The 20,334-nt window shown below is 47.6% G+C and overlaps 1 protein-coding gene across 2 annotated transcripts in view; it reads right to left on the bottom strand.

The window, feature by feature from the left end:
• The window catches only part of PCGF6 (polycomb group ring finger 6), a 182,842-nt gene that overhangs the window by 28,103 nt on the left and 134,405 nt on the right, over positions 1–20,334 (bottom strand). For both annotated transcript variants that reach the window (XM_063961959.1, XM_063961961.1), the window contains exon 9: positions 7,313–7,399. In XM_063961959.1, the coding sequence (XP_063818029.1) occupies positions 7,313–7,399 (87 nt within the window). The remainder of the gene's footprint in view (positions 1–7,312; positions 7,400–20,334) is intronic.

Here is a 20,334-nt window from a genome sequence, read left to right on the forward strand (position 1 = left end):
AACAGACGTAGGACACGGCAGTCCTGCCGTAGAATACGCATGCTGGATAGTGAACCTAATCCAGCAAGAGATCGTCTGCTTAGAAGCAGGACACCCAATCTTCTTGGGATCATACAGGACAAACAAGAGTCCGATGTTCTGTGACGAGCAGTCCTCTTCACATAGATTTTAAGCACCCTTACAATATCCAAGGACTTTGATGGAATTGAGGAGTCAGTAGCCATTGGCACCACAATAGGTTGGTTGATATGAAAAGCCGACACAACCTTAGGAAGGAACTGTTGATGGATCCTGAGCTCCGCTCCATCTTCATGGAAGATCAAGTAGGGCTTTTACAAGACAAAGTCCCCAATTCCGACACACTTCGAGCAGAAGCTAAGGCCAACAAAGTGACAGCCTTCCAAGTGAGAAACTTGACCTCAACCTCCTGTAGAGGCTCGAACCAATCCGATTGGAGGAACTGTAACACCACGTTAAGATCCCAGGGTTCCGTAGGCGGCACAAAGGGAGGATGGATGTGCAGAACCCCTTTCAAAAAAGTCTGAACCTCAGGAAAGGAAGCTAGTAGTTTCTGGAAGAAAATGGATAAGGCCGAAACCTGGACCTTTACGGATCCCAACCTCAGGCCTATATCCACACCAGATTGCAGGAAGAGGAGAAACCGTCCCAGTTGAAACTCCACCGTAGGAAACTTCTTGGATTCACACCAAGACACATACTTTTTCCAAATGCGATGGTAATGTTTAGACGTTACTCCTTTCCTCACCTGTATCAGGGTAGGAATTACTTTGTTTGGAAAGCCCTTCCGAGCTAATATCTGGCGTTCAACCTCCATGCCGTCAAACGTAGCCGCGGTAAGTCTTGATAAGCGAACGGCCCCTGTTGTAACAGGTCCTCCCGAAGAGGAAGAGGCCTCGGATCTTCCAGCAGTAGATCCAGAAGATCTGCGTACCAAGCCCTTCTTGGCCAGTCCGGAGCAATGAGGATTGCTTGAACTCTTGTTCTCCGTATGAGCTTCAGAACCTTTGGGATGAGTGGAAGTGAAGGAAACACGTACACCGACTGGAACACCAATGGAGACACCAGAGTTTCCACCGCCACTGCTTGCGGGTCCCTCAACCTGGAACAATACCTCCGAAGCTTCTTGTTGAGGTGGGAGGCCATCATGTCGATTTGAGGAACCCCCCAAATACTTGTCACCTCCGTGAACACCTCTGGATGGAGGCCCCATTCCCATGGATGGAGATCGTGTCTGCTGAGGAAATCCGCTTTCCATTTGTCTACTCCCGGAATGAAAATTGCTGACAGCGCCAACGCGTGTTTTTCTGCCCAGAGGATGATTCTTGTCACCTATGACATTGCAGCTCTATTCTTCGTTCCGCCCTGTCGGTTTATGTAGGCCACCATCGTTACATTGTACGACTGCACCTGAATGTCTCGATTTCACAGAAGCTCTGCCGCTTGAAGAAGACCGTTGTACACGGCTCTTAGTTCTAGAATGTTTATTGGAAGACCGGATTCCAGGATTGACAACCTTCCTTGGAAGGTTTTCACTTGAGTGACTGCGCCCTATTCCCGGAGACTTGCATTCGTGATTAGAAGGATTAAGTCCTGGATCCCGAACCTGCGGCCCTCCAGAAGGTGAGACATCTGCAGCCACCAGAGTAGTGAAATCTTTGCTTTCAGCGACAGACGAATCCTCAGGTGCAAATGTAGATGAGACGCCGACCACTTGTCCAGGAGATCCAGTTGGAAGGATCGAGCATGAAATCTTCCGTACTGTAGAGCCTCGTAGGAGGCAACCATCTTCCCCCGAAGGCGAATGCACTGATGAACTGATACCCGGGCTGGCTTCCGGACATCCCGGACCATTGTTTGAATCACCAACGCTTTCTCCTCCAGCAGAAACACCCTCTGCACTTCCGTGTCGGGGATCATCCCCAGGAAAGACAATCTCCTTGTCGGCTCCAAATGTGACTTTGGAAGGTTCAGGATCCAAACATGTTCCCTGAGCAGACGAGTCGTGAAAGCAATCGACTGCAACAACCTCTCCCTGGTTGATGCCTTTATCAGCAGATCGTCCAGATATAGAATTATGTTCACCCCCTGTCTGCGGAGGAGTACCATCATCTCTGCCATCACCTTGGTGAATACCCTCAGTGCTGTGGAGAGGCCGAATGGCAGTGCCTGAAATTGATAGTGACTGTCTAACAGTGCAGATCTGAGATAGGTCTGGTGCGGCGGCCAAATCGGAATGTGGAGGTACGCATCCTTGATATCCAGGGATACCAGAAATTCCCTCTCCTCCAGACCTGAGATCCCCGCTCTCAGAGACTCCATTTTGAATTTGAACATTCTCAGATAAGGGTTTAGCGATTTCAAGTTCCATATTGGTCTGGCCGAACCATCTGGTTTCGGTACCACGAAAAGGTTCGAATAGAAACCCATGTGTTGCATATGGGTTGGAACTGGAACAATGACCTCTGACTTTTCCAATTTTTGGATGGCTTCCTGAAGGATAGCCCTGTCTGCCATCAAAGCGGGCAAGCCTGATTTGAAGAACCGGTGAGGCGGGAGTTCTTGAAACTCCAGTCTGTACCCCATGGACACAATATCCTGTACCCAGGGATCCAGGCCGGACGACACCCAGACGTGGCTGAAACGTCTGAGCCTCGAACCCACCAGTCCGTCCTCCAGGCTTCGCGGTCCACCGTCATGCGGAGGATTTTGAGGAACCAGAAGCAGGTTTCTGGTTCTGGGAGCATGCGGGAGCAGGCTTTTTGGATTTTGCACAACAACCTCTAAAGAAAGTGGTAGGAGGCTTGGACTTTTTTTTGTCTTAGCGGTCCGAAAGGACTACGATGTAGAGGAAGAAAACGGTTTCTTCGTAGAAGGCGTAGCTGAGGGAAGAAAAGGTGACTTACCCGCAGTTGCCAAGGAAATCCACGCATCCAATGCTTCCCCAAATGGAGCCTGATCTGTGTAGGGTAGGTTCTCCACACTTCTCCTGGATTACGCGTCTGCAGACCATTGGCATAGCCAGAGTCCCCTGCGAGCTGAGACCGACATGGAAGATATCCTTGCAGTCAGCGTACCTAGGTCCTTCATGGATTCCACCGTGAACCCCACATGTTACGTAAAAACAGTTCAATGTCACTTCTGTCCACTGTATCTAAGTCTTCTAGTAACGTGCCTGACCACTTTACTATAGCTTTAGAGATCCATGCACAGGCAATAGTAGGCCCAACGCCACCCCTGAAGCAGTGTATATGTAGTTGAGCGTAGTGTCAATCTTCCGATCAGCCGGTACTTTTAACGCGGTAGACCCAGGGACAGGTAAAACCACCTTCTTTGACAGTCTGGAAACAGATGCGTCAACTATGGGTGGGTTTTCCCATTTTTTTCTATCCTCCTCAGGGAAAGGAAAGGCAACCAAAACCCTTTTGGGGATCTGGAATTTTTTCTCCGGTTTTTCCCAGGATTTTTCAAATAAAGCGTTTATTGCTTTAGACGCAGGGAAGGTTAGCGAGGCTTTCTTATTATCTGTGAAGTAAGCCTCCTCAACCTGCTCAGGTGTTGCGTCAGAAATGTTTAACACATCTCTAATAGCCTCAATCATGAGCTGCACCCCCTTAGCCAGGGATGCCGCCCCCCTCAGCACATCCCCATCACCGTCTGCCATGTCAAAGTCGGTATTCGTGTCATCTTGCATAATCTGGGCAAGTGCACGTTTCTGTGAGTATATGCTAGGGGATTTTGAAGGAACAGGGACAGAACCTGACCAAACTGCCATAGACCTCTTTAATACCTGAGTTCCAGTCTCAGTATGAGCTACCCTAGTAGAGATCTGAGAGATCATTCCCTTAATAGAGGTCAACCACTCAGGCTCAGTAATGGGGATTTGAGACAAAATATTACATTCCTGTGTACATGGAATGGATTCCTCCTGAGAGGAAATGTCCTCTGCAGCATAAGACACAGAGTCTCTAGAAATGGCTATGTGAGAAACAAATACCCACACACACACAGGAAAATGTCAGACAAAGTTTCCCCCCAAGTATGCCACAGAGAAACACAGAGCTTGGAGCCAGCACACACACAGCGCTTCCAAAGGTAGATATATACAACTACCTGGTGCTGACTGTGTACCTTAATAGGCTACACAGTAATTTTACAGCCTCCCCCCACCCCACCCCCCTTCTACAACCCCCCTGGTACCGCACAGGATAGCTGGAGTTGCTTGGAGGGACAGCTCTCCCTGTCCGCGTTTCTGTACTGGATCTGCAGGCAGGAAAATGGCGCTGAACGCTGCTGCGTCCGCTCTGAGGAGACGCTCCGCCACCTGAACATGGCACTGCTTCCCGCTCTTCACTTCTTTATACTGGCCTGAGGAAATGTGCTGGCAGCATTACCGAGGTCCCTGACAGCCTTGGTGACCAGTGTAGGGTATAGGCACTGGCTCAGGGAACCCCTCATAGCGCCGCACTGTGTACCCCTGAGCCTCCGGAGCGCAGTTAATACTGCGCTCCCACCCTGTTGCCGCCATCTTCACACCGGCTCCCCGCTTGCCAGGGGGGCCGGTGACTCACTCGCCAACGGAATCTTCTGGCTCTGTTAGGGGGTGGCGGAATGCTGCGGGAGTGAGCGGTCGCCTGGGGCGGCTAATGATAATCACCCTCAGGAGCTAAGTGTCCTGTCAGCGTAGATAGTGGCTCGGACCCCTCAGGATGGACACTACTCCCCTTCTAAGTCCCTCGAAGCAGGGAGGCTGTTGCCAGCAGCCTCCCTGTGCCTAAACTCTAAAAAAAAAAAAAAAAAAAAAAAAAAAAAAGCTAGCTGTGACCGGCTGCTCCGGGAACATTTTCTAAACTGAGTCTGGTAGGAGGGGCATAGAGGGAGTAGCCAGCCCACACTATTAAACTCTTTAAGTGCCAATGGCTCATGGTGCACCCGTCTATAACCCATGGTACTAATGTGGATGCCAGCATCCTCTAGGACGTAAGAGAAAATACAGAGTTCTTGGTTGCATACATCTGCAGATATAGGGCTAAGCCTCCAGGCCGAACGACAAGGTGTCTCTGTTATTGGGGGTTCCAAATACTAGGTATGGGTCCGGGGTGCGGGACCCCATCATGTCGGCACAGTTGGCCATCCCAGGGAAGCACACAGGTGAAAATTAGTAAGGGTTAATTAAGAAGCAACCCTCCCTTTTAGCACCTGAGTGACATCACAATCTGATTGAGCAGCTTGCCAATAAATGTGTATTGTAGTTAGAGAGGCATGGATGGGTCAGCATTAGGAGCGATTGCTGACTCCAGAGTGCCATTGGAAAAGTGTCTCCAGGTAAGCTGGCTCTCAGATTCTGAAGGAGCCATTATCATGTGGCCGTACACTGGGCTATTTGACCCAGACATATTTGTAATTATTTATGGGGTGGGTTTGGGGTGTGGTGCCCCCTGTGCTGGTGTGGCTGGGCTGCTTTAGGTCGGCACACCCTAACACTTTATTACCACTTATGTTTTTTCCTAATCACATTTTTTTTTTTTTAACAACTTTTTATTGAAGCACAAGCATCAGTTACAGATATTACACATAGTAGGTACAGTGTAACATTTGCAACATTTTGACATAAGTATATTAATCTCAGAGACAATATTGTTACTGTTACAAGCTGATCAGGATGGTGAGAAAAAAGCATAACAGTGAAAAACAAAATCTACTTGAGAAGAGAAAGAAATAAAAATCTCCTAATCACATTTTATATATTTTTGTATTATATTTTTGTATTATTATAATCACACCTATCACTTACAGTACATAGCACTTACGTGCTTCTTAATTAACCCTTACTAATTTTTACCTGCGTGCTGCCCTGGGGTGGCCAGCATGTGCCGACATGATGGGGGAGCTGCCGGTAAATAGTATGTATTCAGCAGGCACTACATAAAGGTTACACATAATGTCAACAATACTATCAATTCAATGTTCCCAATTTATGAAAACTGTGATAAGCATTCACATATTCCCCTATTAGATCTAATGGTAGCTGGTGTGCTATTACAGGCAAGCTTATAATGGTAAATGCTAGGGATATCTGGAAGCTCAAAATAAATACAAAACCCCCCCAACATTTTTGTAATCCATACAACAATCATGGATTAAAAACTGGAGGCTTAACTGGGGAGTACAGATGGTGTAATGGTTAGCATTATCGCCTCACAGCACTGAGATCATGGGTATGATTCCTTCCACGAACTTAACTGTGTGGAGTTTGTATATTCTCCCCAAGCTTGGGTGGGTTTCCTCCAGGTACTCCGGTTTCCTCCCACAGTCCAGAAATATACTGGTACTTTAATTGGGTCCCAACAAAAATTAACCCTAGTGTGTGTATACATGTGTTAGGGCAGATTAGATGGGCCAAGTAGTTCTTATCTGCTGTTAAAATTCTATGGGCGGAATTCAATTGTATTTGTGGCCGGCAGCCACTAGATGGCACCCAATAGATCTAGTCAACTGTAGCTCCGTTCGGGTGCAGACAGCTGCCGGCGTCTACATTTCAAGTAGCACCCGGGTGGCAAGCTGAAGTGTGTGAAAAGTGATCCGTTTGGGCGCCCAAACTGCACTTTTCCCGATCGCATCTATTTACGCTTTACGCGGCTAAACCTGACACTAATGGGCGCGATCAGCATGATAGCGGACATCAATTGTATTTCGCCCTCGCGATCTCATATCACTTTAGACGGACAATAACAATTGAATTCCCCCCTATGATTCTAATTCAAAGAAGTACTCAAACTCGATGGCTTACGTACATCTCTGAGGTTTGTCGATCTGTTCATGTGCAGATTTGTGTCTGCAACAACGGAAGGGGTAGTGATTGTGAGGGTAACAGAAAATGGTGGCGTGTCAGACCCTTTTTTCTGGGCACGCTGAGGTTAGAGTCTGTGACTTCCGAAGCAGCTTGACAGGCACCGGCAGCATAAAAATACCTAAGGGTTACTCAGATGCTTCTGCATTCACATAATGCCTCACAGCATCTGCTGTGCATCTATCGTCCATCTCTGAATCTGGCCCTGGGACACAAAATAAAATCCCAGAGTTTCTCAAAAAAATAAAATTGACCAGAATATGAGTAAATGATTACAATACTAATAATATAAATGTATTCCTGGCTTAATGGATACACTTTCAAATGTGATCTTTAGCCTGATTGCTAGCATTATGGAGTAGCAACCATCCATGAAAGGGTATTTCATTGTTAAAGATTACCCTTTCTAAGTAAATACAAATGATTACGGGACTTATACTATACCTGAAGTGCACTTTTCCCAATTGCAGACAGAATGTCCCTTAATGTCTGATAGTTCTCCAACAAGTGGTCTCCACATATAATGTCCACCTATAAAGCAAGAATGCTTTAGTTAGTAGACTTCTGCATTGCAAAGAAAAACTGAAGTGGTCCTGCACTTAGGAAACAGGGGTTCTCCTAGACTACAGCATATAGTTGGGAAGGATGATGGCTGCAATGCTCAGCAGTCTCTGTAGCATGCATTTGTGATTAAAGGTGAAAGAGTTAATAGGATTTTAATTACCTACCAGTAAATCCTTTTCTCATAGTCCGTAGAGAATACTGGGGTCCATTTAGTACCATGAAGTATAGATGGGTCCACTAGGAGCCTTGGGTACTTTATGAAACCAATAGTGTGCGCTGGCTCCTCCCTCTATGCCCCTCCTACCAGACTCAGTCTAGAAACTGTGCCCGAGGAGACAAACATACCTTGAGAGAAGGATTTAAAAAGACAGTGGTGAGATTTGAACCAGCACACACAAAATAAGAGGAAAGCCATGCTAACCAAACTTGAACCGGTACAGCAACAGCTGAACCAACAATAACACTTAACCAAGTAACAGTGCAGGAAAACACGAAGCACTGGGTGGGCGCCCAGTATCCTCTACGGACTACGAGAAAAGGATTTACCGGTAGGTAATTAAAATCCTATTTTCTCTTACGTCCTAGAGGATACTGGGGTCCATTTAGTTCCATGGTGATGTACCAAAGCTCCCAAATTGGGTGGGAGAGTGCTGAGGTTCCTGCAGAACTGTGACCAAACTGAAGGTCCTCAGAGGCCAAAGTATCGAACTTGTAGAACTTAGCAAACGTGTTCGAACCTGACCAAGTAGCTGCTCAGCAGAGCTGGAAAGCAGAGAAACCTCGGGCAGCCGCCCAGGAAGAACCCACCGACATAGTAGAGTGGGCATGTACAGATCTTGGAACCGGAAAACCTGCCGTAGAATAAGCATGCTGGATAGTAAGCCTAATCCAGTGCGCTATAGACTGCTTTGAAGCAGGACACCCAATTTTATTGGGATCATAGAGAACAAACCGAGTCTGATTTTCTGTGACAAGCTGTCCGCTTCACATAGATCTTCAAAGCCTGCACAACATCCAAGGACTTTGAAGTAGCAGAGGTGTCGGTAACCACTGGAACCACAATAGGTTGGTTGATATGAAACGCAGACACCACCTTAGGAAGAAATTGCTGACGAGTTCTGAGTTCAGCTCTATCTTCATGAAAAATCAAATAGGGGCTCTTGTGAGACAACACACGTCTTGCTGAAGCCAAAGCCAACAGTGTGACAGTCTTCCACGTAAGAAACTTAACGTCGGACTTCCGGATCCGGCGCCCATGTGAGGAGAAGCTGATTGCTGCAGCTCTCCTGCACCCTCGGTAACCGGAGCACACAGCGCCTCCCGTTCGCGGCTTTTCTCCGCACCTGGCGCACACTACCTGTGGGAAACTGCTGGGGACTGGATGGAAAGGTTTCTGTCCTCCCCCATGCCCCCTAAAGCCCAGAGATCAAGGTCTGAAAAATAGCCAGGGGAATCCAAGATGGCCGCCGCACCTAGCTCACAAACGAGTCTGCAGGCTGCTGGCAGCATTAAACAGGCTTCTGCAAAACACATTTCTCCCTCAGGTGAGCCTGACTGTTCCCCTGCCTCTCCAGTGACTTATGCTGATGTAGTGAGAGCTGTTAGGGATGCCATGGAGCCTATCATGGATGCACATGCTGCTAAAATGCAGCAGGCAGTAAAAGACCTAAAATCCCAAATCAAGCAGTTATCTAAGACTGTTCTTACAAATGAACAAAGGCTGGGGGAGACTTTTCAGGATGTTGGGGATCTTTAGCACAGATATGATGAGCTCCAGAAATCTCACTTCCAGCTGCTGAACAAGGTTGACGATCTTGAAAATAGATCGAGGAGATCGAATCTTCGGGTGCTGGGGCTCCCTGAGTCACCGAAAGGTCCTGATTTGACTCTTTTTTTTTTACAAACGTCCCTCCTTGATTTGTTGCATATCCAAGATGAATGCACTGGCTTAGTTATCGAGAGAGCCCACAGACTGGGTCCCCCACGTTCTTCACCTAATAGCAGACCACGTGTGGTTATATTTAAATGTCTGAACTTTCTCCATAAGGAGGCAATATGGATGGCATCCAGGAGGCATAGGAATATACAATGGGAGGGAGCTCGTTTGGCCATTTTCCAGGACTACTCCGCGGAGGTATCCCGGGCACGTCGGGAATTTACCCCCCTTTGCTCCCGTTTGGTAAAGGCGAATAAAAAATTTGCTCTGCACTTCCCTGCAGACTACGCCTGTTTGATGGAAATTCTTTCCGGGACTTTACAAATCTTGCAGATGCAGAGGCTTATGTTTCTGAGGCATCCAAGGCAGATGACGACTCCTCTCAGGCGGATGACACCCTGGATCGAGATGGCTGAGTATTGCTCCTGGACTTCTCTGTTTCCAGTTATGTCTGCCAATTTAATTATTGCTGTAGAATCTGCTGCAGGTGTTTTTTTCCCCCAAAAGAGACTTTGGTCTTATACAGCGGGCTGAACCTTTTTGCCTTGTTTTCTGTTTTAGATTTTTCTTATTCATCTGTTGTCTTTTTGTGGCTATGTAATCTTTCTTGAATGGTTATATATGCTTAGCGGAGATATCTCCCCCTACTTCTTATGTGACAGGCTGCGTTTCTCTTTTTTCTGTAACATGCTCTGTGTGCTCTGATATTTTCTTGTTATTTTTCCTATGTATATTTTCATATATTATGTTGCCGAGGGTGGGTAAGGGCGCCCCCTCCCTCATTTTTTCCTCAGGTTTTCATAATTCTGGCTGGCTCATTGGCGGTCTATGACGGCCTCTGTGCTTGCTTGAAACGGTTGTTCTCGTTTTCTGAAGTTATGATTGTCCTTAGCAGGACTTTCTTTCACAATGTTAATGTTATATTTTGTGTGTTTTCTATGTTTTTGTCCCTCTTTTCTTCTCCCCCTCCCCTTCTCCTCCTAATGTGTCCACCCCAGTATGATTTGTATCCGTTTTTCGGCGGCTGTAGATATCATGATTACTGCGCAGGTTTTCATGTTTTCCCAGTTCATTTGATGCATGGCTAGTTTGAGTGTCGGCACGTGGAATGTGGGAGGGATCAACTCCCCAGCTAAACGCAGAAAGATTTTGCTCTATCTTCGGAAGGTGGGGATGGATGTTGTTTTCATTCAGGAATCTCACCTTATGCCAAATGAGGTGGTAAAACTGAACACTATGGGTTGGTCTGTGGTAGCCTCTTCCTCCTTCTCTTCTAAGGCTAGGGGAGTGATTATTTTAGCACGGCACACGGTCCCTATCTCTGTCCATGCGATTTTAGATGACACTCAGGGTCGGTATGTACTGGCAGATGTCACATTGTATGCATCCAGGTTCCTACTTTGTAATATCTATGCTCCCAATCAGTACTCTAAGCAATTTTATACGAACATGGTCACTAAGCTACTCTGAAATTCCTATAATCTTGGGTGGAGATTTTAATTTATATTCTTCTCCAACCTTGGATAAATCCCCCCCCCCCCTCGCGCTCCCCCCTCGTTACCACGTATTGGTATCCCCTATATTTGCTCGCAGTTGTCCTTAGTGGATGTGTGGCGCGCATGCTACCCATTAGAAAGGGAATTTACATGCCTCTCAGCTGCGCACCACACGTTCTCGAGGATTGATTATCTGCTGTTATCTGACTCCTTTTTCTCAAAAGTGGCTGACTCTAAAATTGAGGATATCTGTATTTCGGACCATGCTTTATGCTGGATGAAATTGATGCTCCTCTCAGAAAAATCCCCTTTTCGCTCCTGGCACTTCCCCTCTCATTTAAGTGGCTCTCTGAAATTCCGCTCCTCATTAGATGCAGCGTGGCTGGATTATCATACGCATAATGGAGAAACTCTGAGTGAGGATCCAGCTCTTTTCTGGCAGGCGTCAAAATCAGTTATTCGGGGGCACATTATGTCCTATAGTAAAAAAAGGGATTTAGATTTAAACTCACAATATTTGGAAGCCCAGGCGGCTCTTACTCACTCTTTTCAGGAATTTAAATCCTCCCCCTCCCCTTCTACTAGGGAACGATACCTTACACAAAAAACACTGTTTGATACCCTCCTTTCTCAAATGGAAGCTAAATATTCATTTTCAAGACACTGTGGCATTTACAGATATGGCAATAAGTCTGGCAAACTGTTATCCCGTTTGCTAAAAGGCAGACACCCTAAAGTGGTCATTCACTCTCTGCTCACCCAAGGTGGGGACAGAGTACGGACCTCGGCCGAGATTGCTGAGGTGCTACAGTCTTTTTATACCACTCTTTATGCACGTCCTGTTATTAACCAGACCCACAAGTCTAGCTTTTGGTCTTCTACTGATCTGCCTCAAATGTCAGAGTCGCACTGTACCTCTCTTCTTGCACCTATCACCACTGAGGAAGTTTCTTTAGCAATAGCTGGACTGAAGACTGGGAAGACTCCGGGCCCTGACGGTTTTGCCAATGACTACTATAAAATTCTATCTACTAGACTGTGCGAACCTCTTTCTGTCTTATTTAATTCTTTTATGCAGGGTGCTTCCTTGCCCCAATATTTTAATTCCGCGGTCATAAAGGTTATCCCGAAGCCTGGCCGGGATCCTGAGTCTCCCAGTTCTTATCGTCCGATCTCCCTTCTAAACACGGATTATAAATTGTTCACTAAAATCCTCTCGAATAGACTCAAATTCATAGTCCCTGATATAGTTCATACAGACCAGACTGGATTTGTCTGGGGTCGGCAATCAGTGAGCAATATCCGAAAGGTCTTGACTGTTATGCAGGCCTTTCAGCTTTCCAAACCCACTGACACTAATGTATTATTGTCACTTGATGCCGAAAAGGCGTTCGACCTGGTCACCTGGGACCATCTGTATGAAACGCTTTGGTGCACCTGAGGACTTTGTCTCTCTTATTTCCCGATTAAATGAATCTCCCTCCACTCAAGTTTTGGGGAATGGTATCATCTCATCCCCTTTTCTTATCCAGAGTGGCACACGTCAGGGCTGCCCCTTGTCACCTTTATTATTTGCCTTAGCTTTAGAACCCCTAGCTGTTTCCCTGAGAAATTCTCCCAGATTTACAGGCATAAAAATAATGGACACTATGGTAAAATTATCACTGTATGCTGGCGACATGCTTCTATTTATTTCTCATCCTGATACGTCCATCCCTGCGATTGTCTCCCTGATTGAACAATTTGGTTCCTTTGCGGGATACAAAATTAATGTATCTAAATCCGAGCTTCTCCTCCTTTCAGGAGACTCTTCCCTCTTTCCATTACACCCGGTCCTGTCCCGATTCCCAGTGGCTCGAGATAGTCTTAGATATTTAGGGGTTCAGATCCCTACTTTCCTCCCGGATCTATATGCGGTTAATTTTGGTCATATTTTGTCCAAGGTGTCTAAAATCCTTACAGACTGGGTCTCTGCCCTTGTCTCTTATGGGTCGCGCAGAAGTTATTAAATCTGTTGTTTTTCCCAAGATTGCTTATTTTCTTCTTATGCTCCCTATTGCCCTTGTTGAGAAAGATGTCCTTTTTCTTAAACAGTGTTTCACTAGATTTCTATGGGCAGGTAAACGACCAAGAGTCCCCTACGCTAGGTTACAGCTATTACGTCAAGAGGGAGGTATGGAAAATCCCGGATCCTGTTCTATTTAGTAGAGCAGCGATGTACCGGTATATCACAGACTGGCTTTGGGGCAGATCAGTATCTACGAACTTGCCACTTGAATTGGCCGTATTCCATCCTTTCTCCCCTGCTGCACTCTTACACACCCCAAACTCCCGTCTCCCATCTGAGATAAAACATAATATTTTATTTTGGCATACATACCGAGCATGGCAGGCCACTCACACTAAAGCCCAGAGAAAACCTGACACCTCTCTTCACACTACGTTTTGGGGTAACCCATGTTTCCTTCCTGGCCTTGATAACGCACATTTTTTGAGTTGGAGAGAAAATAAGAATTTACTCACCGGTAATTCTATTTCTCGTAGTCCGTAGTGGATGCTGGGAACTCCGTAAGGACCATGGGGAATAGACGGGCTCCGCAGGAGACTGGGCACTCTAAGAAAGAATTAGGACTACTGGTGTGCACTGGCTCCTCCCTCTATGCCCCTCCTCCAGACCTCAGTTAGGGAAACTGTGCCCGGAAGAGCTGACACAATAAGGAAAGGATTTGGAATCCCGGGTAAGACTCATACCAGCCACACCAATCACACCGTACAACTCGTGATACTATACCCAGTTAACAGTATGAATAACAACTAAGCCTCACTAACAGATGGCTCATAACAATAACCCTTTAGTTAGGCAATAACTATATACAAGTATTGCAGACAATCCGCACTTGGGATGGGCGCCCAGCATCCACTACGGACTACGAGAAATAGAATTACCGGTGAGTAAATTCTTATTTTCTCTGACGTCCTAGTGGATGCTGGGAACTCCGTAAGGACCATGGGGATTATACCAAAGCTCCCAAACGGGCGGGAGAGTGCGGATGACTCTGCAGCACCGAATGAGCAAACTCAAGGTCCTCCTCAGCCAGGGTATCAAACTTGTAGAATTTTGCAAACGTGTTTGATCCCGACCAGGTAGCAGCTCGGCAAAGTTGTAAAGCCGAGACCCCTCGGGCAGCCGCCCAAGAAGAGCCCACCTTCCTCGTGGAATGGGCTTTGACTGATTTAGGATGCGGCAGTCCAGCCGCAGAATGTGCAAGTTGAATCGTGGAGCAGATCCAGCGAGCAATAGTCTGCTTAGAAGCAGGAGCACCCAGCTTGTTGGGTGCATGCAGGATAAACAGCGAGTCAGTCTTTCTGACTCTAGCCGTCCTGGAAACATAGATTTTCAGGGCCCGGACTACGTCCAGCAACTTGGGAGGCCTCCAAGTCCCGAGTAGCCGCAGGCACCACAATAGGTTGGTTCAAATGAAATGCTGATACCACCTTAGGGAGGAATTGGGGACGCGTCCTCAATTCTGCTCTGTCCATATGGAAAATCAGATAGGGGCTTTTACAGGACAAAGCCGCCAATTCTGACACCCGCCTAGCCGAAGCCAAGGCCAAAAGCATGACCACTTTCCACGTGAGATATTTTAATTCCACGGTCTGAAGTGGCTCAAACCAATGTGATTTTAGGAAATCCAACACAACGTTGAGATCCCAAGGTGCCACCGGGGGCACAAAAGGGGGCTGAATGTGCAGCACTCCCTTAACAAACGTCTGAACTTCAGGCAGTGAAGCCAGTTCTTTTTGAAAGAAAATAGACAGGGCCGAAATCTGGACTTTAATGGAACCCAATTTTAGGCCCATAGTAACTCCTGACTGTAGGAAGTGCAGAAAACGACCCAGCTGAAATTCTTCTGTGGGGGCCTTCATAGCCTCACACCAAGCAACATATTTTCGCCATATGCGGTGATAATGCTTTGCTGTCACATCTTTCCTAGCTTTTATCAGCGTAGGAATGACTTCAACCGGAATGCCCTTTTCCATCAGGATCCGGCGTTCAACCGCCATGCCGTCAAACGCAGCCGCGGTAAGTCTTGTAACAGACAGGGCCCCTGCTGTAGCAGGTCCTGTCTGAGAGGCAGAGGCCAAGGGTCCTCTGAGATCATTTCTTGCAGTTCCGGGTACCAAGTCTGTCTTGGCCAATCCGGAACGACGAGTATAGTTCTTACTCCTCTCTTTCTTATTATCCTCAGCACCTTTGGTATGAGAGGAAGAGGAGGGAACACATAAACCGACTGGTACACCCACGGTGTCACTAGAGCGTCCACAGCTATCGCCTGAGGGTCCCTTGACCTGGCGCAATATCTTTTTAGCTTTTTGTTTAGGCGGGACACCATCATGTCCACCTGTGGCCTTTCCCAACGGTTTACAATCAGTTGGAAGACTTCTGGATGAAGTCCCCACTCTCCCGGGTGGAGGTCGTGCCTGCTGAGGAAGTCTGCTTCCCAGTTGTCGACTCCCGGAATAAACACTGCTGACAGTGCTATCACGTGATTTTCCGCCCATCGGAGAATCCTTGTGGCTTCTGCCATCGCCATCCTGCTTCTTGTGCCGCCCTGTCGGTTTACATGGGGGCGACCGCCGTGATGTTGTCTGACTGAATCAGCACCGGCTGGTTTTGAAGCAGGGGTCTTGCCTGACTTAGGGCATTGTAAATGGCCCTTAGTTCCAGAATATTTATGTGTAGGGAAGCCTCCTGACTCGACCATTGTCCTTGGAAGTTTCTTCCATGAGTGACTGCCCCCCAACCTCGGAGGCTTGCATCCGTGGTCACCAGGACCCAGTCCTGTATGCCGAATCTGCGGCCCTCTAGAAGATGAGCACTCTGCAGCCACCACAGCAGAGACACCCTGGCCCTCGGGGACAGGGTGATCAGCCGATGCATCTGAAGATGCGATCCGGACCACTTGTCTAACAGATCCCACTGAAAGATCCTTGCATGGAATCTGCCGAATGGAATTGCCTCGTAAGAAGCTACCATCTTTCCCAGGACTCGCGTGCAGTGATGCACCGACACCTGTTTTGGTTTCAGGAGGTCTCTGACCAGAGATGACAACTCCTTGGCCTTCTCCTCCGGGAGAAACACCTTCTTCTGTTCTGTGTCCAGAATCATACCCAGGAACAGCAGACGCGTCGTAGGAACCAGCTGCGACTTTGGAATATTCAGAATCCAGCCGTGCTGTTGTAGCACTTCCTGAGATAGTGCTACTCCGACCAACAACTGCTCCCTGGACCTCGCCTTTATAAGGAGATCGTCCAAGTATGGGATAATTATAACTCCCTTCTTTCGAAGGAGTATCATCATTTCGGCCATTACTTTGGTAAATATCAGCGGTGCCGTGGACAGACCAAACGGCAACGTCTGGAATTGGTAATGGCAGTCTTGTACCACAAAACGGAGGTACACCTGGTGAGGTGGGTAAATGGGGACATGCAGGTAAGCATCCTTGATGTCCAGTGATACCATGTAATCCCCTTCTTCCAGGCTTGCAATAACCGCCCTGAGTGATTCCATTTTGAACTTGAACCTCCTTATATAAGTGTTCAAGGATTTCAAATTTAGAATGGGTCTCACCGAACCGTCTGGTTTCGGTACCACAAACATTGTGGAATAGTAACCCCGTCCTGGTTGAAGGAGGGGAACTTTTATTATCACCTGCTGGAGGTACAGCTTGTGAATTGCCGCCAGCACTACCTCCCTGTCCGGGGGAGTGGCTGGCAAGGCTGATTTGAGGTAACGGCGAGGGGGAGACGTCTCGAATTCCAGCTTGTATCCCTGAGATACCACTTGTAGAACCCAGGGATCCACCTGTGAGCGAACCCACCGGTCGCTGAAGTTCCGGAGACGGGCCCCCACCGCACCTGGCTCCACCAGTGGAGCCCCAGCGTCATGCGGTGGATTTAGTGGAAGCGGGGGAGGATTTTTGTTCTTGGGAACTGGCTGTATGGTGCAGCTTTTTCCCTCTACCCCTGCCTCTGGGCAGAAAGGACGCGCCTTTAACCCGCTTGCCTTTCTGGGGCCGAAAGGACTGTACCTGATAATACGGTGCTTTCTTAGGCTGTGAGGGAACCCTGAGGTAAAAATGTCGACTTCCCAGCTGTTGCTGTGGAAACGAGGTCCGAGAGACCATCCCCAAACAATTCCTCACCCTTGTAAGGCAAAACCTCCATGTGCCTTTTAGAATCCGCATAACCTGTCCACTGCCGAGTCCATAATACTCTCCTGGCAGAGATGGACATTGCATTTATTCTAGATGCCAGCCGGCAAATATCCCTCTGTGCATCTCTCATAGATAAGACTACGTCTTTAATATGCTCTATGGTTAGCAATATAGTGCCCCTGTCAAGGGAATCAATGTTATCAGACAGGGAATCAGACCACGCTGCTGCAGCACTGCACATCCATGCTGAAGCAATAGCAGGTCTCAGTATAGTACCTGAGTGTGTATATACAGACTTCAGGATAGCCTCCTGCTTTCTATCCGCAGGCTCCTTTAAGGCGGCCGTATCCTGAGACGGCAGTGCCACCTTTTTTGACAAGCGTGTGAGCGCTTTATCCACCCTCGGGGATGTCTCCCAGCGTAACCTGTCCTCTGGCGGGAAAGGGTACGCCATCAGTAACTTTATAGAAATCACTAGTTTCTTATCGGGGGAGGCCCACGCTTCTTCACACACTTCATTCAACTCATCTGATGGGGGAAAAACCACTGGTTGCTTTTTCTCCCCAAACATAATACCCTTTTTAGTGGTACCTGGGTTAATGTCAGAAATGTGCAACACATTTTTTATTGCCGTAATCATGCAACGGATGCCCCTTGTGGATTGTGTATATGTCTCATCCTCGTCGACACTGGAGTCAGACTCCGTGTCGACATCTGTGTCTGCCATCTGAGGTAGCGGGCGTTTTTGAGCCCCTGATGGCCTTTGAGACGCCTGGGCAGGCACTGGCTGAGAAGCCGGCTGTCCCACGGCTGTTACGTCATCCAGCCTTTTATGTAAGGAGTTGACACGGTCGGTTAATACCTTCCACATATCCATCCACTCTGGTGTCGACCCCGCAGGGGGTGACATCACATTTATCGGCACCTGCTCCTCCTCCACATAAGCCTCCTCATTAAACATGTCGACACAGCCGTACCGACACACCGCACACACACACAGGGAATGCTCTGACTGAGGACAGGACCCCACAAAGTCCTTTGGGGAGACAGAGAGAGAGTATGCCAGCACACACCACAGCGCTATATAAACAGGGATTTACACTACACAAAGTGATTTTCCCTATAGTAGCTATAATACATAGTATTGCGCCTAAATTTAGTGCCCCCCCTCTCTTTTTTACCCTATTGAGCCTGGAAACTGCAGGGGAGAGCCTGGGGAGCGTCCTTCCAGCGGAGCTGTGAAGAGAAAATGGCGCCAGTGTGCTGAGGGAGATAGCCTCGCCCCTTTTTCAAAGGGCTTCTCCCGCTCTTTATATTAATATTATGGCAGGGGATTTTTACACATATATAGTTTATTAGACTATATTATGTGTTTTTTGCCATTTTAAGGTAATCTAATTGCAGCCCAGGGCACCCCCCCCCCCCAGCGCCCTGCACCCATCAGTGACCGGAGTATGTGGTGTGCATGGGGAGCAATGGCGCACAGCTGCAGTGCTGTGCGCTACCTTGATGAAGACCGGAGTCTTCAGCCGCCGATTTCCAGGACGTTCTTCTTGCTTCTGGCTCTGCAAGGGGGACGGCGGCGCGGCTCCGGACGACCGAGGCTGGGCCTGTGTTCGATCCCTCTGGAGCTAATGGTGTCCAGTAGCCTAGAAGCCCAAGCTAGCTGCAAGCAGGTAGGTTCGCTTCTCTCCCCTAAGTCCCTCGTAGCAGTGAGTCTGTTGCCAGCAGATCTCACTGAAAATAAAAAACCTAATAAATACTTTCTTTTCGAGGAGCTCAGTAGAGCCCCTAGTGTGCAACCAGCTCGAGCCGGGCACAGATTCTAACTGAGGTCTGGAGGAGGGGCATAGAGGGAGGAGCCAGTGCACACCAGTAGTCCTAATTCTTTCTTAGAGTGCCCAGTCTCCTGCGGAGCCCGTCTATTCCCCATGGTCCTTACGGAGTTCCCAGCATCCACTAGGACGTCAGAGAAAAGGGGATCGCAGCTATTAGAGACATATACGACCCAGGAGGCAACGCAGTGCTTTCTTTCTCTGATATCCAAATAAAATTTGGTATTTCCCACCGGGAATTTTTTATGTACCTGCAGGCTAGACACTTTGCTCAATCCCAGTCTCACCCAATGATTTCTGAGGCTACCACAGACCCGCTGCGCACCTTAATGGTGCTTACTAAAGATTGTCCTTACCATCTTAGTTACTTCAGAAACACCTTTAGGGTCTCATATAGAGACCGGCTCTGGGATTCCGCGTTGTCTTCATGGGCCAGAGATATCCCCAATATGGTATTGTGTGCTTTATTGTTAGATAACATTTTACCCACTTTTAGGTTCTTATACTCTGCCTCTTTGCAAGAGGTTCACTTGAAGACGCTCCAAAGGGCATATATAGCGCCTAATCAGAGGGCACACATGGTCCCAGACGACACTGGCTGTTGCATCAAATGTACTGCGCAGAGTGCCACCTTGTACCACAATATGTGGTCTTGCCGGAAAATATCAAAGTTTTGGTACAAGGTGGTCGCTTATCTCAACACAGTATTTAACTTACGGTTAATAAAACGTCCGAGGGCTTGTTTGCTACTTGATTTTAGGGAGTGGTCTCTTGGGCCTGATGATAGAGACATTGTTCCGGTACTCTCTGTTATCCTGACAATTGCCAAGAAACAAATTCTTAATAATTGGATCAAACCGTCTACCCCTTCTTTGATGGCTGTGAAACACATGACCCTCCGGATTATTTATTTTGAGAGGCGTGCTACTCTTCCTGATATTGAATTGGGGGTCAGGCGGTTTGCCAAGAAGTGGGAGAGGTATATTGATACTCTAGACCCGGATGTACAGTCGTTCATCTATAAACTTTTTGAGACCACAACGTGGTATCTATATAGACAAATCGATAGGGCCTCTTGACAACCTAGGCCCATGTACTGTTCCTTTGGGACCCCCTGCTGTTTTCTTTGGAAATGCAATTATATTAATTTTAATAACCCATGCTGTATGTTTAGTCTGATGCCATATGGGTACTGAACCTTCTCTTTGGTTAGAATGGCTAACCATGCCTGAATTACTTCTTTAATATTTTTACTTATGACTTCTTTGGCCGCTACTCATTCATGATATGATTATACTTGTATTGTTTTCCCCATTTGTTTCTCCCCCCCCTCCTGTCTGTCTTCTTTACTGACCTCTCGGGTATACTGATGTCCTGTGAATCCTCAGGTAGAATTGTATGCTTAGCCTTAGGTATA

The sequence above is a fragment of the Pseudophryne corroboree genome, chromosome 3, assembly GCF_028390025.1.
Source record: "Pseudophryne corroboree isolate aPseCor3 chromosome 3, aPseCor3.hap2, whole genome shotgun sequence".
Lineage (NCBI taxonomy): Eukaryota > Metazoa > Chordata > Amphibia > Anura > Myobatrachidae > Pseudophryne > Pseudophryne corroboree.